Genomic DNA, 26,539 nt, shown 5'->3' with positions numbered 1-26,539 from the left:
AAAAAAAAAAACCAAAAACCAAGTTCAGAGGGCTGGGGAAAGGGGAGATACAGAGGAAAGCTGGACATATTCAGGAAGTTGGGATGGGATTCCTTTTTTTTTTTTTTTTTTTTTTTTTTTTTTTTTTTTTTTTTGGTTTTTTCCAAACAGGGTTTCTCTGTGTAATCCCAGGTATCCTAGGATTCGCTCTGAAGACCAGGTTGGCCTTGAACTCAGAGATCTGCCTGCCTCTGCCTCCTGAGTGCTGGTTAAGGGTGTGCCCCCACCGCTGGGCTGGAAGTTGGGATTCTCCAGGGGAACAGGTACGGCAGGACTGTAAGAGGCTGTGGGAGTGTGCTGGGTCTGCATGGTTGCTTGCAGTTAAGGGCACATGGGGGCAGCTCCAAGCCTGGAGGGCTCTTCCGCTAGCTGGCCTGGGAGTATGCTAAGCCCCAGCCGGCCCTTCCTGGGCAGTGCCCTTCGATCTCGACTGAGCCTGGAGGAGACTTGACTGACAGGCTCCTCCTGACTGACAGGCTCCTGTCCCTGCTTAGCCTCAAGTCAGTTTCCAGGAGCTTAGGGCCCCAGGCTGGAGTGGCCCTACCTCACGCCCTCCTTCTGCAGCAGCCCACAGTGAGGCACCAGACATCAGTCGGTTCACAGGCAGGTTTATTAGGTCACAGCTCAGGCCTGCATCACTGGCCGGGACATTTCCGCCTGCAGCTTCACTCCTGAGCCTGCAAAGCCTGTCCCGCCCTGGAAAGGAGAAGAACAAGCTGGAGGAGCCTGCTGGGCTCTTATGTGGACCAGGGAAAAATAAGTCTCAGGGCAGGAGGAGGAGGGGGCCTGGGTCACAGGAGGGACTGTGGGGAGAAGTCCCAGGACGGAGGAAAGCACAGGAAAATATGGAGGAGCTAAAGAAAACACAAGGTGCCGTGGGAAGTGGCGGGACAGCAGGGCGGAGGGTGCCGCGGGCGCAACAGGGGCAAGGCGGGGGTAGGGGCTGCGGTCGCACTGGCAACTCACCCGCTGCAGCACGATGATGTCGCGTTCTGTCAGCGTGTCCCCATTCACGGGGTCCACCATGTCCTTTCGAATCAGTTTCTCGACACACTCCAGAGTGACCACAGCCCCACTGCGGGGAGACGAGGCGAAGGTCGGCCCTAGGGCATCTTGGGGGCCCTCCAGACTCTCCTCCCCAACCCTACTCACGAGGGCCGCAGCACTGCGCACGGCGTGGCGTTGCTCAAGCTGTCTCGGGTCACTGCACACACGTAGCGCTCACTGCGTGTGATGAGCCCCACGCGGTCCACGGAGTCGTCCAACAGCGTGAAGCGCACCGGCGTCAGGTCTGACATGCGTAGTGGCTTCCCAGACATCGGGCAGGTCACAGTGCGGGACTGCAGGCAGAGGAAGGGTCAACAGGGGAGAAGGAAGGACAGGGGTCAACATGTAAGGGGCACGAGGGGCAGGGACACTGAGAGCTCACTGGTTTTTCCAGCTTCGTGGCCTTTGCTTCGGGCGTCAGCGAGGGAATCCAGAAGCTGGGCAGCACTTTGTCCTTCTCCTTCCCTGGGGGACCGGCGCTGGGCCCTGGCTGCTCACCGTCTGTGGAGAGAGAAGCTGAGGTATGCACCTCAGGAAGTCATCCCCTGAAGAACCCTGGCCAAGGGCAGGTGTTCCCTGTCACCTGTGTTGGGTAAGGTGGCAGCCTTAGGCATGAAGGGGTTGAGGGGCCGGCTCACGATGGCTGCTTCCTTCTCCAGGAAGCCTCGAGCTTGGTCCTCGGCTGCCGCTCGCTGGAGCTGTCTCTGCTCTTCCCTGCGGGCTCCTCGCTGCTTCTCATAGGCCTAGGGGAAGAGGGGCCTGGCTCAGCACCCACCAGCGGGAGGATGGAGCCCTGATCAGCTCTGGCAGGGGCTGGCAACAGCTGATGCTTTTGTGTGATAAGGTGGCCCTGGCATTTCTGAGTCCTTGGCTCCCTACTCAGATAGTGTGGGACCCAGAGTCCTCCTGTTGGGAGGGCCTGCTCAAGGTGAGACGGGGCTCGTGTAGCCCAGGCTGGCCTGGAGCTCAAGGGTGACCTTGAACTCCTGATTCTCCACGAATCAAGTCATGTCCCACCACATCTGGTTATTTGGTGCTGGGTGTGGGACCATGGGCTTCATGCACACTAAGCAAGCACTCTACAAACAGCCACATCTCCAGCCACACGGAGATGTCTCCGAAGTGCTGAGACTGAGAGGCACACAGTAAGCGCTCAAGAAAGCATGCGAGCTGGCCAGGGAACCCCTGTCCTGCAGCAGGGAGCTTGACTTGGAAGTCTATGAGCAGCACAGTGTGCTTTGTCCTGAGTGACCAGAACAGGAAAGGTCTGCTCCTTGCTCGATCCCCCTGGCACCCAGCAGGTGTCGACAGTGGTGCCAGGATGAGGGGGAGCCTGGCTGGCCACCGGGCTGCGGGGAGGACATGGGTGCTGGGCACGCTGCGGCCAGCGGTGGGAAGCAGGAGCACTGCAAACGCTTGTCCGGCCGGGGAGGGCTGGCTTCCAGCCCTGGCCCGAGCAAAAACAAAACAATCCCTCAGAGTCCAGAGCGCCAGAAAGCCAGACCGTGAAGAAGGACCAGAGTCACAGTGGGCACCTAGAGAGATCTGTCTCTCACTTGCTCGGTGGGGCCCTCTGGTGGTCATCACACACCACCGCCATGTGCGTGGAGCTGAGGAGAGCCAAGGAAGCTGCTCCTGCAGAGTGCAGCCCAGCACAAGCACAGCAGAGTGTGTGAGCACACAGGGGTCTCAGGTTCCTACAGCAGGGTGGGCCCCAGAGATCCTGGCCTAGAGGTCAGCACAGATGCTGCCTGGAAACAAGCATCGGAGAGAAGTGGGAGTGGATGGTGCTCCAGGCAGAGACCAGCACCAGGGAAGGGCCCTCAAGAAAAGGAACTGCCCCGCTGAGTCCCTTCCCTTCTCCTTGGCACCCATCACCTTCATCTGCCGGGAAATCTCTTTCTTCTGGTGTAGGATGTACTCCAGGATTGCCTCCCGTTCGTAGAGGTAGCCATCTGGGCTGCAGAGAGGGGATGAAGAAAGCATGGGCCTGGGCTTCATCACAAGATGGCATCCACTCACTTCTATATCTATTCACACCCACCCTGGGTACCACCATCGAGCATCCTCACCCCCAGCATCCATTCACGCCCACCCTGGGTACCACCATCGAGCATCCTCACCACAGCATCCATCCACTCATGCCCACCCTGGGTACCACCATCGAGCATCCTCACCACAGCATCCATCCATTCACGTCCACCCTGGGTACCACCATCGAGCATCCTCACTCCAGCATCCATCCACTCATGCCCCACCCTGGGTACCACCATCGAGCATCCTCACCCCAGCATCCATCCATTCACGCCCACCCTGGGTACCACTACACATCCTTAGGTGACATCTCCCATGGTGCTCCCTTCAGTCCGTTTCTTTTTATTTTATTGTGGAACACGATGTTCTGCAGCTCAGGTTAGCTTTAAACTGCTATGTAGCTGAGGTTTGCCTTGAACCCCAATCCTCCATTTGCACTGCCTAAGTGCATCACACCTGGTTTTCTGTGGCACTGAGAACCCAGAGCTTCCTGCAGGCTAGGAAAACACTCCACCTGCTGAGCCCAGCCCCAGCTATTAGCAATGTACTCTTTCCACCGGTGGTGGAGGAGCAGCTTCCTGTCTCTGGAGATAGCCCTGCGGCTCTGTGAAGGTGAACCCACACACACCAGTTGCCCTGCTGCCCCTCCCCTGCTCACGTGACCACAGGATCATGACAGGGCTGCAGCGAGAGACAGCAGCAGTCAAAGTCCTTCACAGCATCCCGGCTCAGTCGAATGTTCTGGGTCCCATAGCCTGAGGCCGCTGGGGACAGAGAAAGGTGGTGATGGGTGCGGACATGCCTTTCACCAGATGCCCAAGGAAATGTGGGGGTTGACTGGAACCTGAGAAAGCCATGGCTAGGTCAGCCTTACTCCCCCACAGTGGGGCAGAGGGGTTAAGAGGGTCATTCATGGCTGGCTCCCCTCTCCTGGGGTGGGGACCACTGTGGCTCTCAGCCTTCCTTTCTGCAAAGGTGGTATCCAGGATGTGTTACATGAGCCACATGGCCCTGCTACCTGTGGTCACCATCATTAGTACACACAGGGCAACGACAGGCCATTCAAGGGCAGAATAGGACAATAGAGGAACAAAACAGCCAGATGCCACAGAGGGGAAACCAGAGGTGAGAGCGAGGTCCCCAAGACAGTACCTGTGTCCTTCTTCTTCTCATGGTAGGTGTAGACAGCTCCCGCAGTGCAGTTCTTGCCATGCCGCGTCATCCTGTGGGAGAAAGGGACAACAGCTGAGCTGGGGTGACCCCAGGATACCCCACAACAATAGCAACCTGCCCCAGAAGCCTAATCAGCTCACCAGGCACAGCCTGAGCCTCAGTGGTACAAGTGTGAAGCACAGAGGAAGGAAAATCAGGCAGCACTAGCTACTAACTTTTGGTTTTGAGACAGAATCTCATCCTGTAGACCAGGCTGGCCTCAGACTCCACCTGCCTCTGCCTCCCGAGGGCTGGGATTAAAGGTGTGTGCCACTGGCTGGTGAAACTCTGACTTTTAAACATGTTTTATGTGTCTATGTGTGCGCCTGCTTGTCTGAATATGCATCACGTGCAAGGAGAGCCTCAGAGACCAGAAGAGGGTGACAGGTCCTTGCCATGCGGCTGCGGGGACCTAAGCCACATCTTCTAGCAGAGCGGCCACCACTGCTAATCTCTGAGCCATCTCTCTACCCTGAAGATTTTAGATAAATCATTCTATTGTCTTTGAGAATGTTGCTGGTGTAATCTAAATACAGTGGTTTGATACTTTCCACTACACATCTGAAAAAAAAACCCACACACATGCAAATTATTTTTCAAAAAATCTGTTTCGGGGGCTGGAGAGAGGATAGAAGCACTGGCTGCTCTATCAGAGGTCCTGAGTCCAATTCCCAGCAACCACATGGTGGCTCACGACCATCTGTAATGAGATCTGGTATCCTCTTCTGGCCTGCAAGCATTAATGCAGAGCACTGTATACATAATAAAGTCTAAAAAAAAAAGCTAGTTCAACAAAAATGAATTTTACAGGTCCTCTTTTCTCCATGAACTTATATTTTTACCACGTTTCCCATTTTAACCTAATGTCATCTCTTTATATTAAAAACTGTTTTGATAATTACTTAATTACTCATACTTCTCTGCAATAAAAAAATAGAGAGAGCTGGAGACACTCCAGCTTACAAGCTCTGTAACTGCAGCCCCAGGAGATACTCTCTGTCTCTGTGTCTCTCTCTCTCTGTGTGTCTGTCTCTCTCTCTCTAGTGTCTCTGTCTCTCTGTGTCTCTATCTCTCTCTCTGTGTCTCTGTCTCTCTTTCTCTGTGTCTGTCTCTCTCTGTCTCTGTCTCTCTGTCTCTGTGTCTGTCTCTCTCTGTCTCTGTCTCTCTGTCTCTCTCTCTCTCACACACACACACACACACAGAAGAACCAAGCCAGGCCTGGTACTGTGAAGCAGGCGCGTCACCTCAGATGTGGCCTGGGCAACGCAGTGAGACACCTCAAACGCAAGGGAGGCCGGCAGAGCGCAGGACAGCACTTCCCTAGCAGGCAAGAGGCCCTGGGTTTAGCCACAGCTTCAAGGGAACCAAACACAAAAAGAAAATAGAAACAACTAAGACTAAGGCTCTGCAGTGCAGCGGGGCTGACACGGTGACGCCCTCTCCAGAGGTCAGAAGTCACTCTTGTTCTCTGTGTGTGCTCCAGGAAGAGATGAGCCAGGTTCCCTAGGTGTGGAGGCCCACCCCGCAATTCCAGCACTCAGAAGGCTGAGGTGGGGGGAGTGGGTTGACCCAAGTTCCAGACAGCAAGGGCTGGGAGGGGCCCTGTCTCGGGGAGGAGGGGCTTGCCTTGCAGAGGCAATGCCCGTGTCACACAGACACACGGCAGGGGAGAGCCAGTGCCACGAAGTCACCTGACCTCTACATGTGTGCCGTAGGCTGCAAGCCTGCACACATGCCATTCTGAAAACAAGAGAACTAAGTAGGGGCTCTTGTCCTCTTGTCAGTGCCCCCGTTGGCCCAGCAGGCACATCCTGACTTTATACTGTGCATGGCAGTCCCTCTGAACACCTGTGGGCGGGCAGTGGTGTCTGCAGTGCCCAATCAGCCAGCAGCACTATACTTGATGTTCACTGTACCAGAGCCCAAAAAGCCCAAACTGGTCTCTGAAGCTATGAGGTTGAGAGTAACCTTGAATTTATCCTCCTGCCTCCACCTCCAGAGTGCTGGACGTCACAGGTAGATGCCACCACACCTAGGCCATTTAAATTTGGGGGCCAGAACTGGAGAGATGGTTCAAAGGATAAGAGCACTGGCTGCTCTACCAGAGGCTCAGTCCCAGCACTCACACGGTGGCTCACAACCATCCACGACTCAGTTCTAGAGGATCAGATGCCTCTCTGGCTTCCCTGGGCGCCAGGCACACCTGTGTTGCTCAAACGTACATCCAGGCAAGATTTTTTTTTTTTGGTTTTTCGAGACAGGGTTTCTCTGTGGCTTTGGAGCCTGTCCTGGAACTAGCTCTGTAGACCAGGCTGGTCTCAAACTCACAGAGATCCGCCTGCCTCTGCCTCCTGAGTGCTGGGATTAAAGGCGTGCGCCACCATTGCCCGGCCTCAGGCAAGATTTTTGTAACCAAAAAATAAAATTAATTTTTATAATAAAACAATTTATAATGCTAAGTGGTGTTGGTGCACACCTTTAACCCCAGCACTAGGCAGAAGCAGGCGGATCTCTGAGTTTGAGGCCAGCCTCGTCTACAGAGTGAGTTCCAGGACAGCCAGAGCTACACAGAGAAACCCTGTCTCAGGAAAAACAAAAGCATGGGCTGGAGATATGGCTCAGAGGTTAAGAGCACTGACTGTTCTTCCAGAGGTCCTAAGTTCAATTCCTAGCAACCACATGGAGGCTCACAACCATCTATAATGAGATCTGGTGCCTTCTTCTGGCCTGCGGGCACACATGCAGATAGAACACTGTAAACAAAATATATAAATAAATCTTAAAAAGAAGCAAAAAGAACAAAAAGAAATTTATTTATTTTCTCCTCCTTTCATTCTATAGACCAGGCTGGCCTGGAACTCACAAAGCTGCCTGCCTCAGCCTCCCAAGTGCTGGGATTGAAGGTGTGGCTCTAATTCTGAAATTCTGGAGTTCCCTGACGTGGCAGCAGGATGCAGAAAAACCTCCTGGAGGCAAGGGCGGGGGCTGTGGAGAAGTGGGTGTGTTCTGACTCCATAGACAAGTGTCAATCACAAGAAACCAGCCTGGGAAACAGGTCTGGTTGACTTTCCAAACTCACACAGCCACGACCAGAACTTGGCCTTGAGGAAGACCAGACTAGAGAAACCAGCATCTGAAGGAGGTTCACGGAAGTGGAGAGTTCTAGACCAGTGCTTCTCAACCTTCCTAATGCTGTGACCCTTTTTAATACGGTTCCTCATGTTGTGGTGACCCCAACCATAAATCATTTTGTTGCTACTTCATAACTAACTTTGCTACTGTTATGAACTGTGACCTAAACATCTGATATACAGATCTGATACGCGACCCCCAGGTTGAGAACCGATGTTCTAGTGCCACCTTTGGGTGGGTGTGGCTTTTCCCAGGGACCACAGTGGGGTGGCCTGAGGATGTCTCAGGTAGCCTTTCTGGTTAAGTCAGGATGAACGTCCTGTATACTAGGCATGAGAATAAACAAGTATTATACACAGCACAATGTCACAAAGAACTCTAGCAGACTGACAGAAAATAAAAGTCCAAATCTGCTGTCACATGCCTATCATCCCAGCCACCTGGGAGGGTGAAGAAGCAGGGTCAACCTCAGCTACAGAATGAGCAGGGATGGGGAGCATATGATGAGACCATGACTCAAATGTCAAAGCGAGCCGGAAGCCAGCTGTGGGGACCTGCAAGCCCAGCACTGGGGAAATAATGGCAGGAGGGTGAGCTCTAGGAGAGAAAGGAGACTCCAGTGGGCAGGGCAGTCCCCGCCACCTTTTCTGGATGCAGGGAGCGCCCAGATGTCCTACCTTACACAGAACCTGTGAGACGGGCACCCCAGTTCTGATGGTTCCCTTCCTGCTAGCACCGTTTTTTGTTTTTTGATACATTTACACAGACTGAAAACAGAGATCTTTTTCCTAATCAATTCTTTTTTATAATTTACATGTGTGCCTATGTGTGAACATAAGCCAGAGGAGGGTGATCTCTCTGATGAAAGCCCTGCTTTCATTGAGCTGCCAGACTTGGGTGCTGAGAGTTGCCTGGAGAGCAGAAATGCTCTTAACCGATGAGCCAGCTCTCCAGCCCCAATGCAGACCTTCAGCTGGATGCCATCCCCGCTCTAGAGAGATTACCCTGTACCCTCTGTAGTCAATGTGCTCCTGGGCAAGCCAAGTTGAGAGGATGCGAGCATAGGCCATGAGGTGGTTCAAAGGGTAAAAGCAGGGGGCTGGAGAGATGGCTCAGAGGTTAAGAGCACTAGCTGCTCTTCCAGAGGTCCTGAGTTCAATTCCCAGCAACCATATGGTGGCTTACAACCATCTATCTGTACTGAGATCTGGCGTGCGGGCATACATCAAGGCAGAATGTTGTATACATAATAAGTAAATAAATCTTAAAAAAAGGGTAAAAGCACTTTATGAGCAAACCTGACGACCTAAATTCTTTCCCAAGATCCCACAGTGGAAGGAGAGAACAGACTCCTAAAGCTGTTCTCTGGCTGCATTGCATGCAAACACAAACACACAATGCTCCCCCATAAGCAAGCATGCATGCATGCATACACTCACATGCACAAAACATAAATAATAAAATATAATAAAAATTTTATAAACAGGGCTCAGTGGTTAAGAGCACTGGCTGCTCTTCCAGAGGTCCTGAGTTCCGCCGGATGGTGGTGGCGCACGCGGTAGGCAGAAGTAGGAGGATCTCTATGAGTTCGAGGCCAACCTGGTCTACAAGAGCTAGTTCCAGGACAGGCTCCAAAGCTACAGAGCAACTCTGCCTCAAACAAACAAACAAACAAAACCAACAACAACAAAAAACAGAGGTCCCGAGTTCAATTCCCAGCAACCATATGGAGGCTTACAACCATCTATAACGGGGTCTGATGCCCTATTCTGGCAGATACAACACTCACACATAAAATACATAAATTTTAAAAATTATAAATAACTACAAGGCCAGTCTGGGCTAAAGAGTGAATCCAAGGACAGCCTAGGTAGTTTGGCACGATGCTACGAATGCAGCCCACTGTTAAGAGTATCAGTCCAGCATCTACCTGCCAGCCTCCTCTGATCTCCCCGCCCCAAACCTCTAACACCTGCCGCCCCCTCTCACTCGTGCCCCCTCCCAGCCCCCTGGGCTTCGGTTGTGTTGACCGTATTCCTGCTTGACCTTGAGAAGTTTTTGGCACTGGCTGGCTTCTCTTGGCCACAGGAGAGGATTCTGCTAGGTTGGTGAAACACTCGCTCTTTAAATGAGAGGAATAGCTAGAAATGGGGGCATCTTTTCCCAAGATTTTATTTTTCTTTCTGTATATGCCTGTGTGTGTGTTTTGCCACACATGTGTAGCTGCCCAGGGGCTAGAAGATGTCAGATCTCCTGCAGCTGAAGTTACAGCTGCCTGACATGGGGGAGGGGAGTACTGGGAACCAAATCTAGGCCCTCTTACTTCTGAGACACTCTCCAGGCCCAAGGGGCATTTTTCTTTCCTTTCTCTTCCTTCCTTTTTCTTTTCATTCTTTTTTCCTTTTCTTTCCCTTTTCTTTCTTTCCTTCTTTTTTTTTTTTTTTTTTATGAGAAAGGCTTTCTCTGTGTAGCACTGGCTGTCCTGGAACTCACTATGTAGATTAGGCTGACCTCAAACTCAGAGAGATCTACCTGCCTCTATCTCCCAAGTGCTGGAATTAAAAGCATGAGCTACCACCACCCAGCTAAAAACTTATTTTAATGTTAAAAATTGAACCTTTATTTTTATTTTATGCATATGAGTTTTTTGCCTGCACATGTGTCTATCCCCACTCGTGTGTGTCTCGTGTCTTCAGAGATCAAAAGAGGGTGTCTGATCCCCTGGGACTGGAGTTACAGATGATTGCAAGCTGCCATGTGGGTGCTGGGAATCAAACCTGGGTTTTCTGCAAGAGGAACAGAAACCCTTAAAGCTGAAACATCTCTTCAGCGGGCAGAAGTGTAAAAACTAGAAACAAAAGAAACAGCTGGGTGGTGGCAGTGGTGGCGCTCACCTTTAATCCCAGCACTCGCTCACCTTTAATCCCAGCACTCGCTCACCTTTAATCCCAGCACTTGGGAGGCAGTGGTGGGCGGATCTCTTGAGGCTGAGGCCAGCCTGGTCTATAGAGAGAGTTTCAGAACAGCCAGGGCTACACAGAAAAACCCTGTCTCAAAAAAACAGTCAAACAAACAAAACACCAAAGGGAAAACAAAACAAGTAAAAAAGCCTGGCCAGGTGCTGAGACAGCGCAGGGGTGAAGCTGCCGGCCTGACAGCCTGAGGTCAGCCCCAGGCTCCAGGTGGTAGAGTAACCTTTGTGTACACTGCGAAGACACACACACACACCATGAACTCGTACACACACCATGAATGTGTCCACACACACCATGAACGCATGCACACACTCCATGAACACACACACACACACCACGAACATATGCACACACCATGAACGCGCGGACACACCATGAATACACACACACACCATGAATGTGCACACACCATGAACACACACACACACACACACACCATCAGCGCACATACACACCATGAATGCGCACATACCATGAACGCGCACACACACCATCAACAAGCACACCCACCATGAATGCGCACACACACCAAGAACACGCATGCACACACACCAGGAACGCTCACACACACCATGAACACGCACACACTATGAACGCACACAACACACCATGAACACATGCACACACACCATGAACGCACATACACACACCATGAATGCATGCACACACACCATGAATGCGCATACACCATGAACGCACATACCACAAATGCACACACACACCATGAACGTGCACACACCACGAACGCACACACCATGAACACACACGCACCATGATGCACACACACCATGAAAGCACACACATATACACACACAATGAATGTGCATACACACCATGAATGCACACACACACCGCATGAATGCACACACACCATGAACATACACACCCCATGAATGGACACACATATATACAATGAATGTGTACACACACCATGAATGTACACTCATCCACAGACACCATGAATGCACACACACACACACACACACACACACACACACACAGAATACACACGGATAACAATAAACACTTCTCAAATGAGAACCAAGAGAAGCCTGGCCCCTGTCCACAGGTCAACTTCCAGTTTTGAGACTGGGACTTACTATGCAGCCTTGGCTAGCCTGGAACTCACTTTGTAGACCTGGCCTTCAAGTCCCAGAGACCTCCCTGTGCCCATATGTCAACACTGCAATGCTGATGTCACAGCCACATTCTCCTGTCTGTCTTCTAAGTGTCTCTCTGCTGGGGCTTAGGAGGGAAGCTGCCTGCCTAGAGCAGAGGACCTTGTAACAGGTAAGATTCAAGAGACAGCTAACATACTTTCAGAAGGCCATACCCCATCCCATCTCGGATATTATGGGATTTGCCCTTCTTATTTTATTCCCTTAGGTATGTATGGTTTAATTTCTGGGGCCACATGAGGTTTGGAGGCTCAGATGGCCAAGGGAATGAACACACATGCATTTGTCTGACGTGTGTGTGTGTGTGTGTGTGTGTGTGTGTGTGTGTGTGTGTGGTAGAATTGGAGCCAATGCAGTCTCTGAGTGGGCCATGTATTCTGCCCCTAGCCATGTTCCCCATCCCTCCCTGCAGGATTCTAGGCATCTGAGCCATGTCTCAATTTGAGGACTTTTATGTGTTTTTTTAAAATATTAAGGTGGGGTGTCATCTATAACCTCATCTGCCTTCCCCTCCAGGTCCTTCTAGAGTTTCTCATGCTTTCCTCACTTCATAAGTGAGAAGACAGAGACCCAGCGCCAGAAACTTACAGTAACGGGAGGCCAGAAGTTTAGCAAAGCCTCCCCAAATACTACAAGCTAGAGACACCAGAGAGCTTTTCAGAAGGGCTCAAGATAAAACCCAAACTATAGACTGTGTCATGTAGGCGGGAGGAGGGGTGGCAGCCCTTTCACCACCTCCAGTGGGACAGCTGACTCAGGCAATGCTCGTGGGTGGCTACCAATAAAGAAGCCTATGGGCACTGGAGTGCCAGGGGTGTGCCATTTGGTACACAAAGGGAGCAGCAGGGCTTCAGCACACCTATGCCACCCTGCAGAGCCGCTGGACACCACACAGCAAGTTACTTCAACTAAAACCACTTGTTTATTTGTTTTAAAATCCTTTTTGAGGTGTGTCTCACACTGTAGTTCAGGCTGGCCTTGAACTCAGCTTCCTAAGGGCTGGGGTGACAGGTGTATGTCACTTTCTCATGGGGACTGCAAGTCCAAGCATGGTTACTATGGTGTTGGTGATGACTCCATTCCTGCTTTGCAGATGGCTGCCTCTGAGGCGCCGTCTCATTAACCCAGGCTGGCCCCAAACTTTCTATGAGAATGAAAAAAAATAAAAATAAAAAGGAAAGGACATGACTGCTCTTAGGTATGGAGGAGAGAGTTTGTTACAGATGTGCAGGAGAGCACAGCCAGAGAGAGTTTGTTACAGATGTGCAGGAGAGCACAGCCAGAGAGAGTTTGTTACAGATGTGCAGGAGAGCACAGCCAGAGAGAGTTTGTTACAGATGTGCAGGAGAGCACAGCCAGAGAGAGTTTGTTACAGATGTGCAGGAGAGTACAGCCAGAGAGAGTTTGTTACAGATGTGCAGGAGAGCACAGCCAGAGAGAATTTGTTACAGATGTGCAGGAGAGCACAGCCCAGAGAGAGTTTGTTACAGATGTGCAGGAGAGTACAGCCAGAGAGAGTTTATTATAGAGGTGCAGGAGAACACAGCCCAGAGAGAGTTTGTTACAGATGTGCAGGAGAGCACAGCCCAGAGAGAGTTTGTTACAGATGTGCAGGAGAGCACAGCCAGAGAGAGTTTATTATAGAGGTGCAGGAGAACACAGCCCAGAGAGAGTTTGTTACAGATGTGCAGGAGAGCACAGCCAGAGAGAGTTTGTTACAGATGTGCAGGAGAGCACAGCCAGAGAGAGTTTGTTACAGATGTGCAGGAGAGCACAGCCAGAGAGAGTTTGTTACAGATGTGCAGGAGAGCAAAGCCAGAGAGAGTTTGTTACAGATGTGCAGGAGAGCACAGCCAGAGAGAGTTTGTTACAGATGTGCAGGAGAGCACAGCCAGAGAGAATTTGTTACAGATGTGCAGGAGAGCACAGCCAGAGAGAGTTTGTTACAGATGTGCAGGAGAGCACAGCCCAGAGAGAGTTTGTTACAGATGTGCAGGAGAGTACAGCCAGAGAGAGTTTATTATAGAGGTGCAGGAGAACACAGCCCAGAGAGAGTTTGTTACAGATGTGCAGGAGAGCACAGCCCAGAGAGAGTTTGTTACAGATGTGCAGAAGAGCACAGCCCAGAGAGAGTTTGTTACAGATGTGCAGGAGAGCACAGCCAGAGAAAGTTTGTTACAGATGTGCAGGAGAGCACAGCCCAGAGGCAGGGACGTCTGGGAGGGTTCAGAGTAGACATAACCAGACTGGGCTGTGTCATATGGGAGAGGGGAACCAGTTGCAGCTGCCAGAAGGCCAAAGAACCGGGATACAATTCCCTGCACCTACATGGCCAGCCTACTCTACAGAGTGAGTTCTAGGACAGCCAGAGCTACACAGAGAAATCCTGTCTCGAAATACTAAAAACAACCAAAACCAAAACCCAACCAACCAACCACACAACCAAACAAACAAAACAAAAGCTGAGGCTGAAGAGATAACTCAAGGGGCTGGAGAGATGGCTCAGATGTTAAGAGCACTGCTTGCTCTTCCAAAGGTCCTGAGTTCAATTCCCAGCAACCACATGGTGGCTCACAACCATCTGTAGTGGGGTCTGGTGCCCTCTTCTAGCGTGCAGGCATACACACAGAGAGAATATTGCACACGTAATAAACAAATAAATAAATAAATATTTTTTTTAAAAAAAGAGATAACTCAGGGATTAAAAGTAGTTGCTGCTCTTGAAAAGGACCAGAGTTCGATTCCCAGCACCCATAACTCACAACCACCTGTAATTCCAGCTCCAGGGAGGATACAATGCTTTCTTCTGGCCTCTGTGAGCATCGACACACACTCAGAGACTTCATCCCCAGCACCATGCACACACAAAATTAAAATAAAAACCACAACGAAGAACAAGTTCACGCCCTACTATTAGAACCATGTGTAACCAACAGTTAAGTGAGCACAGGGGCTGGAGAGAGGGCTGAGAGGTGGTTAAGAGCACTGGCCGCTTTCCAGAGGAGTGGGGTTCAGTTCCGAGCACCTACATGGCAGCTCACAGCTGTCTCTAACTCCAGGGGACCTGGTGCCCTCACACAGACATACATGCAGGCAAAAATAAGTAAATCGTTAAAGTGAGAACAAAGAGGAACTGGGAGGCACACACATCAATGTGAGGAGGAAGTTCTTCCGGAGGATGCCACAGGCCGTGACCCCACAGACCTTACTCCCAGGAAATGTCAGAACACATCCACACAAACCTCATACATGCATGTGCACAGTCGTACACACATGTGCACAGTCACACACGCATGTGCACAGTAGCACCAGCTGCAACAGCCAAAAAGTCGAAACAATTCTAACGGTCCATCAACTGAAGGAGAAGTGAAATGTGCTGATCTCACACAACAGAATACTGTGCACCCACAGACAGTCAGGATATAACAGAATACTGTGCATCCACAGACAGACAGTCAGGATGTAACAGAATACTGTGCACCCACAGACAGTCAGGATGTAACAGAATACTGTGCACCCACAGAGAGTCAGGATATAACAGAATACTGTGCACCCAGACAGACAGACAGTCAGGATGTAACAGAATACTGTGCACCCACAGACAGTCAGGATGTAACAGAATACTGTGCATCCACAGACAGGCATAAGGATATAGTATGGAGGGCCTAGAAACAACATGCCGGGTGAGGAAAGGCAGCCACAGAGCACACACCTGTATGACTGCTGTCAGGAGATGTGCAGATCAGGCAAATTCATAGGCGTTCAGAGGCTGCCAAGGGCTAGGGGTAGGAAAGACAGAGGTGACAAAGAACGTAGGACAAGATTTCTTTGGGGATGTTAAACATGTCCTAAAGTTGACTTGAGACAGCTCAGCTTGGCCTCCGATACTATATGCAGCCTGAGGATGACCTTGAACTTCTGATTTTGCTGCCTAGGCCCTGGAGTGATTACGTGTGCACAGCAGGTTCCTGTCTGGTGCTCTTGGAAGCCAGAAGGGGGCATTAGATCCCCTGGAACACGAGAGATTACAGGCTTGTGCTACCACACCCAGAGAACATGCTCTAAAATTGTTAGTGCTGATGCCCAAACAACTCTGTGAATACACTCCGAATTGTCTGCTCTAAGTGGGCAAAGTATATATTATGTGAAATTATATCTCAATAAAGTTCACTGAAAAAGAACAACATGAGCTACGAGTGGTGACCACATGCTTATAATTTCAGTACAGGCCTACCTGTCTCAAAACAAAAGCAAAACAAACAGAAAACAAATTAGGAGGCAGAAGAGATTGGGCAGAGGCTGAGAGCACTGGGCTGTTCTTCCGGAGGACCTGGGTTTGATATCTAATATACACATGGCAGCTCATGATTCATTCTAGTTCTGAGTCAGCTGATGGCCCTTTTCCGGCCTCTACAGGCACCGTATTTGAGTGGTGCACAATCATACATGCAGGCAAAACATTCAAGCTAGGCAGTGGTGGCGCACACCTTTAATCCCAGCATTTGGGAGGCAGAGGCAGGTGGATCTCTGTGAGTTCAAGGCCAGCCTGGTCTACAGAGTGAGTTCCAGGACAGCTAGGGCTACACAGAGAAACCCTGTCTGGTAAAACAAAAACAAAAAATCAAAAACCTCACTCATTCACATAAAATAAGAAAATCCTTTTTCTTTTTGGGACAGGGTCTCACTATGTAGCTCTTGCTGGCCTGAAGCAGCATATGTGAGCCAGGCTGGCCTCAATCCCTGAGAGATCCACCTACGTCTGCCTCCCTAGTACTGGGGTTAAAGATGTGTCCACTAAGAAGTTTCTGCACTCCCAACAAACCTCTCTAACAACGCAATCATCTGAATCAGACCAAATCGAACCGAATTAGAAAAAGCCCAGGTTTAATGGATACCAATGCTCTTGGATGGCTTTCCAGGACCCCAGAGAAGAGTTGGGGAAGGAAGACCAGAAAACTACGTGTTTGTTCTCTGGGTCGCAGTTTAAATATCCTGTGGGAGCCGGGCGGTGGTGACGCACGCCTTTAATCCCAGCACTCGGGAGGCAGAGGCAGACGGATCTCTGTGAGTTCGAGGCCAGCCTGGTCTACAAGAGCTAGTTCCAGGACAGGCTCTAAAAAAGCTGCAGAGAAACCCTGTCTCGAAAAACCAAAAAAAAAAAAAAAGAAAAAAAAATAAATAAATATCCTGTGAGAGCGGTCTTGTACATCTCTGGGGAGGGGTCAGCCTTTGGCAGGTTTTCTCAGGGGTGGAGTCTGGACTAAGGCAACTCCCAGGGGAGGGGGCTTGGAATGGAACTTCCACCTGAATATTCCAGACTCTTTGGCTATATGGATGCCAGGGGCTGGGATGACGCTTCCACTCAAAACACCCCAGGCTCTCAGGATATAGGGGCGCCATGCCCATTATAAATAAATCTTAATCTCCATACAGAGATAGATAGTGAAAATTGATGCCATCCTGCACTACATGCAACCCTCTCTCAAAACACAAAAAATAGGGGCTGGAGAGATGGTTCAGAGGTTAAGAGCACTTCTCAAGGACCCGGGTTCAATTCCGTGCACCCACATGGCAGCTCACAACTGTCTGAAAATCCAGTTCCAGGGGATCTGACACCTTCACACCAATGCATATAAAATAAAGTTAAATAAATCATAAAAAATTAATAATCACCGGGTGGCCCTTAAATTCCAACACTTGGGAGGCAGAGTCAGGCAGATCTCTGTGAGTTCAAGGCCAGCCTGTTCTACAAAGTGAGATCCACGGTAGCCAGAGTTGTTACACAAGGTTATCTCGAAAAGCAATAAACAAATGGAAAAAAGTGGCTGGGTGTGGTGAACACCTGTGGGGCTGCAGAGGCAGGTGGATCTCTGTGAGTTTGAGGCCAGCCTGAACTACATAGTGAGTTCTGGGACAGCGAAGGCTACGTGAGACTCGTCTCAAGTAAAATAAAATAATTCACTTCCTTCAGGGATCCTTTAGGGCCTTATCCACTATTGCTCATCTCCCTCCTCACCACTGTCTGGAAAACTGAAGCGGATTAAGGAATCCTGCCTCAACTCTTCACTATTCCAGGGAATCCCACATTCATTCCTGCGCTGGTACAGACCCTTTTCCACTAACTACGGAACTACATTTTCTAAGAGTGGTCAGGACGAGGCCGACATATTGCAAGGCATGCTGGGAGATGTAGTTCAGCTTCCAACTCAAAGCGTCAGAGCGCTCTATTAATAATTAACAGGAAGTCGGAATGCGAAACCTATCCTGTGTCCCTCGGAACTTCAAATATCCCACCCACAAGAAGGGACGCTTAGCGACGCCACCCCACACCGCCTGCAGCTCACCTCACAAACGGTTAGCCGATCCGTCGTGGCTTCAGCTGTGTCCCGAACCGGAAAAGAGTACTGTTTTTTTTTTCCCACTGCACTCCCACTTCCGCTCGGCAGCAGACACCGGAAATAATACTGCCCCTAGTAGTGGAGGCGCTTCGCGTGGTTTGGTAAGTCCTTTCTTCTTCTCTTCCCCCCACCGAAACGTGAGTGACAACTCGAAGGTTCCGGTGAGCGAAAGTGGCTTGACTATCGGAGACCACTTAACCTGTATTAGGCAGAGTGGTGTAGTTGCTTTGATTCTTTTCAAGTCTAACTAACTCCTTCGCCCAGATATTCTGATACACACTTTCCCAAATATATACCTATTTTTTCCCATTACATCTTAAGAGACGATTTTGCCCAAATTATAGAATGAGCAATAATCAAAAGATCACGAGGCCAAGCTGTCTAAGTCAGTCACCCTCAGCAAACTGATATGATGTGGTACCGCCCAGTTATTTCTGGAATCAAAGCATTCCGTTCCCACCAGTTTGTAGATCTCTAGAGACTTATTTTCCTGGCTCTGCCAAGCAAATTGTCTGTAGGGAGAGACCCGGGCTGGGAAAGGAGAGAGGAGGAGACTCTAATAAGGTTTCCTAGATCCCTCCGTAATGTGCAAAGTCTTGCTTCTATGTGGGGCTCTGTCCCTGAAGCCCTTGGTCCTAAGGTTCCTTTAAGTACTTTGTCTCTTACCTGAGTCCCTCCCAGAGCAGGTAATCAGTAGCCCCGCCCCCTGCCAGAAGCCGGGATTGGGCCTTGTTACCGAAGAGGAGCACCCCTCCTTCCTCTTCCCTCCATTCTCCTCTCCCCTTTTTCACAGCTGGCTACTGCTGACCGGGGGGTCTTCATTAAAGAAGAGAGGCAGGGCTCCCAGGTCTGGGCAGGTAAGTGGATACTGCTCTCAGAGAAACTTGGGGTGTGGAGGGGCGCTCTGGTGTCCTGACTCCCCACACCATTGGGATTCAGAGACTTGGGACCCTAAATCCTAGGCCCTGGAGTTCAGGGTCCCCTTCCCTCAAGATTCAGACCTAGAAACTTAGGACCTCATTTGCCCTATAATCTTTGATCTCTGAGGGTGGATGAGGCAACGGCAGAGGGAGGTTGACTTGGAATGGAACCTGCCAGGTTGGAAGGGACCAGGACTGCGGATGAACCTGTGTCACATGGTACTGTGGGTACAGCAGAGAGACAGACACGGACTTTGTGCTCATCACTGGGCAGGCACTGCCATCTCTGAGATCCGCCCTCCTCTCACATTCGAATACCTGGTACAGTGGGCAAGTCGCTTTACCACCTGGTGACAGTTTTCTCATCTGTAGAATGGCAGGAGATTGTTCAAATTGGATTGTTTTGAGAATTAAGATGAGTTGATACAGACCAACAGTGGCTGGCACAGGTTACAGGTTGAGTGCTTGCTTTTTCTTTCATTCACTGACTGCAGAGTCCAGGCAGGGAGTCCTTGCCTCCTAACTCTGCTGAGGCTTTTGGGAAGCCACACAATATGAGGGGCCATCCTTCCCTGCTCTTAGTCTATATGGGATTGACCACCTGCCTGGACACCTTACCTTATGAAGAGCAAAACCAAGGTGAGTGTTTGAGGAAGAGCCTTACAGAGGTTTAATTTCTGCCTTCTCCTACCCAGGATACTTCCTGGCTTCCCAGACTCTGGCCCTTCTCCCTCAGATCCAGGAATCCAGACCCCAGCCCTCCTTGCTCAGATCCAGGGGTTTCCAAGCCTGGCCCTCACCCCTCAGAACCCCATAACTCTCTATCTTCCTTGTCCTCAATCCTAAGGACTCTCTGCTTTTGACTCTGATGTCCTTAGTTCTTGACATCTTCCTGAATCCCCCGGAGGCCCAGAGTTTCCTAGTTGGCCGCAGGCGGGTTCCTCGGGCTAACCACTGGGACCTGGAGCTGCTGACCCCCGGGAACCTGGAACGGGAGTGTCAGGAAGAGAGGTGCTCCTGGGAGGAGGCCCGGGAGTACTTCGAGGATAACACTCTGACGGTGAGAGCCTCCGAGGACCTCGGCATCCAGGTCCTCTCTGCCTTCACCTCCCTCTCTTCCTCCCTGGGTTTCAAATACCAGGGTGGACTGCTGTGGGAACTGCTCCGTGTCTAGCTGCTTCTTTCCCCTTCTCGTCCCCTCCTTCTAGGAACGCTACTGGGAACGTTATACCTACAATGGCAAGGGAGGTGAGTGGTCCTCAGCCCTCTCGCTCCATGATGGCGAAGCGACCCTTAGCTCTAGAGTTTAATCCAAAGTCCCCCCCTCCCACACACAAACAAGGACCATCTTCCCTCAAATCCCATGCTGTCCAGAGATGACTGACAAGGTGTCCCCTCCCTTTTCATTATGACCCTTGTCTGAAAACCCAGCACAACTGCATGCAGATTCATAGGAGGGCCCAACCCCTGGAGGGGGCATGTGGGTGGGTAGATGGAAGAAGGGGTTATTGTCATGGGGCCTATCAGAAGGACAAGCTCACCTGGGTCCTCCTTTAGATTCCCTTACAAGCATCTTGGTTGCTAGTGGGGCTGTTCCCTAGCAACAGAGCTAGGGCAGGAAGCCTGGCCATTCTCACCTGTCCAGTTTGCCTACCCCAGCCCCTCCTCTGAGTTCTGAAGTCCTCATCCTGGCTTGAGCCTTGTTGCTAAGAGGGGCTGCTCCTTAGCAACAGGCCCTGGCCAGGCCAGACAGAGGAAGTCAGAAGCACTACCTGGCTGGCTTCCCCTCCCCCACAGCCCCAAGCCAGCCACAGTCTGCCTGGTTGCTAAGGAGGCCTTCTCCCTAGCAACTGTACCTAGCTGGAAGACCAGAGCCTCCTGCCCCGCTGAAGGACCCCCTCTGGGCACCAGCTGCCCCACCCCCTCATGGCGTGGTTGCTAGGGGTAGATGCACCTTAGCAACAGGCCCTGGGTCTGTACTGTAGTCCTCACAGTGGAACCGGTTGCTAGGGGAGATAGTTCCTTGTCTACAATCCTAGCAAGGCCTAGAGGCTCCTTGGATCACCTGAAATCTGCCAGGCTTTGAAAGTCCATCTTCTCACTGCAGGCTAAACGCAAGGTTGGAGGTGGAGATAGGAGGTAGCCAGATTTGATGGCCCTGGCCTTGGCCTTGCAATCCAAGCTACTCCAAAGGCCAAAGCGGAAAGATTGTGAATACACGGCCAGCCTGTGCTATATATCAAGTTTGAGGCCAGCTTGAGACTCCATGTCTCAATAAAACAAAACCAAGGGCTGGAGAGATGGATCAGTTGGTAAAGTGCTGGCCATGCAACCCCAAGGACCCTAGCGTAATCCCCTGACTCTCCAGGGAAAAGCTGAGTTGTAATCCCACTGTGGCAGAAGAGAGACAGGAGGGTCCGTGGGGCTCCCTGGGTAACCAGCTTGCCCAAGTCACTGAGCCCCCTCCTAATGAGAGAACATGTCTCTAAAAACAAGGCACCCCAGTGAGACTGCTCAGCAGGTGACTGTGCTTGTCACCTGGGTACCACACAGTAGAGTAAGAGAACTAACTTCTGGAAGTTGACCTCTCCACACAAGCATGCGCACGTGCACTCGCGCGCACGCGCGCGCACACACACACACACACACACACACACCCCTATTTAATCAGTAGTAAGGGCTAGAGAGATTGGCGCGGCACTTGGGAGTGCTTGCTGTTGTACAGAACACTGCAGCTTGGTTCCCAGCACTAGTGGAGTGCTGCTCACGACCGGCGATGATTCCATCAGCTCCAGAAGGTTCAGTGCCTTTCTTTGACCTCTGTGAGCATCCACACACATGTGCACCACCTCCCCTACCCATACATACAAATACACGTAAAATAATAGAATGGATTATTTAGGAAATCAATAGGCAGCTAGAGAGATGGCTCAGGGATTAGGAATACTTGCTAGAGAGGGCCTAGGTTCAGTTTCTAGCACCTACATAGTGGTCACAATCACCACTTCCAGTTCCAGGGGATCCAACACCTTTTTTTTTTTTTTTTTTGGTTTTTCAAGGCAGGGCTTCTCAGTAGCTATGGAGCCAGTCCTGAAACTTGTTCTGTGCGCCACCACACCCCGGCAAAAATAATTTTTTTTAAAAAAAGGTAAAAGTTCACTGGAATAGCAGTGACGCACGCCTTTAATCTCAGCACTCCGGAGGCAGAGGCAGATTGATCTCTGTGAGTTCAAGGCCTGCCTGGTCTACAGAGTGAGTTCTAGGCTAGCCAGGGCTACACAGAGAAACCCTGTCTTGAAAAACCCAAAATAACAACAACAAAACAAACAAAAATCCTAGTTTCAGTCTCCAGCATGACAAAAAGCATATAAACTATTTAAAAATAAAAAGAGCCAAAAGCAAACCAAGTCAGACTGAGGGCAAGGATGTTGAAGTCTCCTTTTGCATCCTTAGTTTGTTGAAGGGGTTCGACACCTCCATATTTCAAGGTGTCCTCCAGTTTATCTGTTGTTATCCCTGTTCGTGCTAAGCCGTCCTGTGGAAAGGCCCCTTTCTCTTGTGCCGTGCTGACACAGCTCAGCTGAAGTAGAAGATCCGCCATTAGTGCGTTTGCAATGAACTGTCCTCCCTCCCTCCCCTCTCCAGTGGTAGGGATGAACCCGGGCCCTGAAGTGCACTGTCAGCTGCTCTACCACTGAGCTGCAGCCCACATCCAAACCCCTTTTCATTTGTGGTTTTGTGACAGGGTCTAGCTAGCTGACCTTGATTTCACTGTCAGACTTCAGCTTCAGCCTCCCAAACAGCTGAGATGACAGGCCGGAGCCATCGCTCCCTACTCAGATCTCAGTGAGTTTTCACGATAGACTGGTAGGACTCATGTTCCCATTCCGCAAAGCAAGAAACAGATGCTCTTAGAAAGCCATAGTGTTTGTTGCCTGAGGCCAGAGTAGCAGGAAGGGAACTAAGAGCTGCCTTGCTTCCTAGCCCATGCCCTTAGGAAAAGGAATCGAGAAGCTACCTGGAGGAGGTAGCAGCCCCTGGATCAGTGGTACCTTCTACCCACAGGGCGTGGACGAGTAGATGTTGCAGGCTTGGCGGTGGGACTGACTTCTGGGATCCTGCTCATCGTCTTGGCTGGCTTGGGAGCCTTTTGGTATCTGCATTACCGACGGCAGCGCCGACTCAGAGTGCAAGAGTCCTGTCAGCAAGAGTAAGGGGTCTTCCAGGAGGGGGGAATAATGGAGAGCAAAGTGGGAGGGAGGAGGCTTGATCTGAGAGGGGCAAGACCAGTCTGGAACCACGGGCCTATGGAGAGTAAGTCGATGTGAAGTTGAGACCTAACAGGCTTCCGAGTACCAGGCTTCAGTGAGGTCAACACTGGGCAGAATGCAAGCCGAGGCTGTTGTCCATCACTGTCTGTGGCACTGTCTTTCCCATGGGTGAAGGTCACACCAGCAGGGTCTCACAGGATGTCTGATAGCTGTAGCTGGGTGTCACAGCGCTTCCTTCCTGTCATTTCAGAAAGATCTAAAAATGTTCAAGACCTTTCCACTCTGATGTGAGTTCAAAGCTAGCCTGGGAACTTAAGGAGAACCTTTTGCATAATAAAGTGGAAAGAGAAGTGAAGGTGTAGGGTCAGCAGTGGAAGGCCTGTGTAAAGGCTGCCCATGCAGGGACATAGGATGGCCTGGGTCCTGGGGCCCCCAGACCTGACAAGCTGAAGTTCTAGTCCAAGGATCTGCGTGATGGGAGGAGAAAACCCTCCCCCAAGTTCTCCTCTGATCATCATTTGTGTGTTAGCATGTGTGCACACCTATAGAATACATAACTGTACTTTAATTATAGAAATTTTGGGCAGGGGAGATGGCTCAGAGGTTAAGAGCACTGGCTGCTCTTCCAGAGATCCTGTGTTCAAGTCTCAGCAACCACATGGTGGCTCACAACCATCTGTAATGAGATCTGGTGCCCTCTTCTGGCCTGCAGGCATTCATGCAGACAGAACACTGCATAATAAATAAGTAAATAAATCTTTAAAAATATATTAAAATGTAAAAGAATGGATTTGGAAGCTGAGCAGGGTGGCTCACACATGCAATTCCAATGCTTGGAAGGCTTGGTAGGATTGTTGGAAGTTTTGAAGCCAGCTTGGGCGACCTTAGCTAAGAGAATGGATTTGGGGAATTTTGGAACTAAATGTTTCAGAATTGTGTTTCTGTCTGCTGATCTTTGTCTTGCGTGTCCACCTCATGTTTCTGTTACTTTGGGTTTTTTTTTTTTTTGTTGTTGTTTTGCTTTTTTTCGAGACAGGGTTTCTCTGCAGCTTTAGAGCCTGTCCTGGAGCTAGCTCTTGTAGACCAGGCTGGTCTTGAACTCACAGAGATCTGCCTGCCTCTGCCTCCTGAGTGCTGGGATTAAAGGCGTGCGCCCGGCCTGTTTATGTTACTTTGGTGCTCCCGTGTTTCTGTGGATGAGAGTGTACATTCGAGGCTCATTTTCATGTCTACCTGTCTATGTTCACCGGGCTGTCCTTTGAGGCACTTTTCTGGGTCATCTATCTTCCCCTCTGTCCCCTCCCACCCTCCTTCCGTCTCTTGGTCTGTAACCCCTTGGTCATGTAGGTTTTGTTTCATTTCTTGTAAAGATTTATTTTATGTGTATGGGTGTTTTGCATTCATGTATGTATATGTACCACATGTATGCATCGTGCAATCAGAGAGGACGTCGGATCCCCTGGGACTGGAGTTACAGATCGTTATGAGCCGCCATGTGTGTGCTGCGAATGGAACCTGGGTCCTCAGCAAGAGCAGCCAGTGCTCTTGAACGCGAGCCAAACTCCATGGTAGCTTTTATACTAACCACTCTCTTTCTGTCCACAGGACCGGGCTCATCAGTCCCCTGACTCCCCCGACGCCCTTGTTTCCACCCTTACCTCCAGGCCTCCCCACTTACGAGCAGGCGTTAGCAGCCTCGGGTGTGCACGACGCCCCTCCACCCCCTTACTCCAGGTACGGGGTGGGGCTTCTGCCAGGGGTAGAGTGCGGAGAAAGGCCACGCGTGGGAGGGGTGTGTCCCCAAGCGCCGAGTTTGGTGCTTTGGGAATCTACAAGGGGCGGGGCTTGCAGGGCAGGGCGGGCCCTACGCAATTGTCTGTAGGGGCGTGGACCGTCCTTGGAAGAGTGCAGCTTTTCAGGAAGGTGGGGCTTGTGCCTACTGGATCCAGGATTGGCTGAGGCACCAAGGGCGGGTCGGTGTGGTCTTGGTGGAGGGGGCTTGTTTGACTCCGCACTGTACACTCCCCACCCCCACCCCGGGTAGCCTCAGAAGGCCTCACTGAAGACCTGCTTCGGAACGCGGGCTCCCGAAATGTGCCCCTGATTCACAGCGGATTCCGGAAGTCGCTGGGCCTCTTCGACTCCTCATCAGTGTGTGCGTGGGGGAGTCAGGGTCGTCGGACCCGAGGTCTACATGACACACGTGTTTCCGCCACGCACGGATACACGCATGTCCCTGACCATCCTGTTGCCGAGTTGCCCCTACCTCTCGCCCCCCCTTTTCTGATCAGCGGCCCAGCCTCGGAGTGGGCAGGCTTCTTTAGAAACTTGGACAAGACATGACTCGACTGTCGCCCCACTGGTGTCGTGGGGAGCGTACACGCAGAGAACCAGGCCCATGCACACCCCCGTCTTCGTGTGTTTCTCCACTCGGGCACCTGGGCAGTTCGTAATCCAGCATAAAGGTGGAGGGCGCGTTTGCTATGTTAGGATTGTGTTGCACTCGGGGAAATGAAGTTGAGCTGAGCGTCTATCTAACCTAAAAACCCTTTGGAAAGGAAGAGACTTAAAGAAATCCCCCAACCCAAAATTGAAACAATTCGAGAAAAATAAAAATGCAAACGAACTGAACCCCGTTCCTGGGCGCATCTGCGCGCGGTGGAGCTGGATTTCTGTACGGGCGCTGTGCCCTACACCCCCCAGGCTCCGCTAGTGCTCGCTCTCTCTCTCTCTCTCTCTCTCTCTCTCTCTCTCTCTCTCTCTCTCTGTCTCGCTCTTCCCCCCCCCAGGCTCCGCTAGTGCTCCTCTCTCCTCCCTCTCTCCCTCTCTCTCTCTCTCTCCCTCTCCCTCTCCCTCCCTCCCTCCCTCCCTCCCTCCCGCCCTCCCTCTCTCTCTCTCTCTCTCTCTCTCTCTCTCTCTCTCTCTCTCTCTCTCTCTCTCTCTCTCTCTTTTTTGCATTTGCACGGGATTGTGGGAGGAAGCGGAGCGCAGCCAGACACCCCGCCGCCCGCCCCCCTTCCCCTCCCCCCTCCCCCAGCCGCCTTGTGCAAAGATGGCTGCACCGTGAGCGCAGAGGAGGAGGAGGCGGCGGCGGCGGCGGCGGCGGCGAAAGAGCGAGCACCCAGCGCCCGCACCCACTCCGGGGCTGTCCGGGACGCCCCCTCCCGAGTGCGCGTTCCCCTTCTCTCTTGCAAGCGTCGGGGCAAAGGCGGAGACAGCGGGGTCCCTCCTCCCCCCTTTCCCTCCTCCAGGGGGAACCCCCCCTCCTTGGCTCAGCGGCTGCACCCCTCCTTTGCCCGCCCCTCCATCCCTGCCCCCTCCCTCCCCCGCCCG

General features: G+C 51.4%; 2 protein-coding genes across 7 annotated transcripts; one reads left to right on the top strand and one right to left on the bottom strand.

Moving 5' to 3' along the window:
• Window positions 1–631: 631 nt before the first annotated feature.
• Window positions 632–19,016, bottom strand: LOC119802476 (nitric oxide synthase interacting protein). 3 transcript variants are annotated; one of them, XM_038313412.1, is made up of 10 exons: window positions 18,682–19,016; window positions 17,962–18,214; window positions 4,273–4,343; window positions 3,779–3,884; window positions 2,965–3,046; window positions 1,670–1,829; window positions 1,469–1,587; window positions 1,192–1,379; window positions 1,006–1,114; window positions 632–735 (listed from the first exon to the last, which is right to left on the bottom strand). In XM_038313412.1, exons 3-10 carry the CDS (start codon window positions 4,340–4,342, stop codon window positions 664–666), a joined length of 906 nt encoding a protein of 301 aa, XP_038169340.1. In that variant the 5' UTR covers window position 4,343; window positions 17,962–18,214; window positions 18,682–19,016; the 3' UTR covers window positions 632–663. The 3 variants fall into 3 exon arrangements, with proteins under 3 accessions (XP_038169340.1, XP_038169341.1, XP_041911942.1); XM_038313413.1 differs by lacking the exon at window positions 18,682–19,016 and adding an exon at window positions 15,330–15,396 and having other exon boundaries at window positions 17,962–18,629; XM_042056008.1 differs by lacking the exon at window positions 18,682–19,016 and having other exon boundaries at window positions 17,962–18,626.
• Prrg2 (proline rich and Gla domain 2) lies at window positions 17,931–25,837 on the top strand. 4 transcript variants are annotated; one of them, XM_038313414.1, is made up of 9 exons: window positions 17,931–18,116; window positions 18,809–18,872; window positions 19,114–19,256; window positions 19,430–19,574; window positions 19,814–19,995; window positions 20,144–20,183; window positions 23,001–23,145; window positions 24,812–24,940; window positions 25,251–25,837. In XM_038313414.1, the coding sequence occupies exons 3-9, from the start codon at window positions 19,137–19,139 to the stop codon at window positions 25,267–25,269; spliced, it is 780 nt and encodes a 259-aa protein (XP_038169342.1). In that variant the 5' UTR covers window positions 17,931–18,116; window positions 18,809–18,872; window positions 19,114–19,136; the 3' UTR covers window positions 25,270–25,837. The 4 variants fall into 4 exon arrangements, with proteins under 4 accessions (XP_038169342.1, XP_038169343.1, XP_038169345.1 ...); XM_038313415.1 differs by lacking the exon at window positions 19,114–19,256 and having other exon boundaries at window positions 17,943–18,116; XM_038313417.1 differs by lacking the exons at window positions 17,931–18,116; window positions 19,114–19,256 and adding an exon at window positions 18,158–18,176.
• The last annotated feature ends 702 nt before the right edge of the window (window positions 25,838–26,539 follow it).

This window comes from Arvicola amphibius, chromosome 12, assembly GCF_903992535.2.
Source record: "Arvicola amphibius chromosome 12, mArvAmp1.2, whole genome shotgun sequence".
In the NCBI taxonomy this organism is placed as follows: Eukaryota; Metazoa; Chordata; class Mammalia; order Rodentia; family Cricetidae; genus Arvicola; species Arvicola amphibius.
This window is presented reverse-complemented; position numbering and strand designations above follow the sequence as displayed.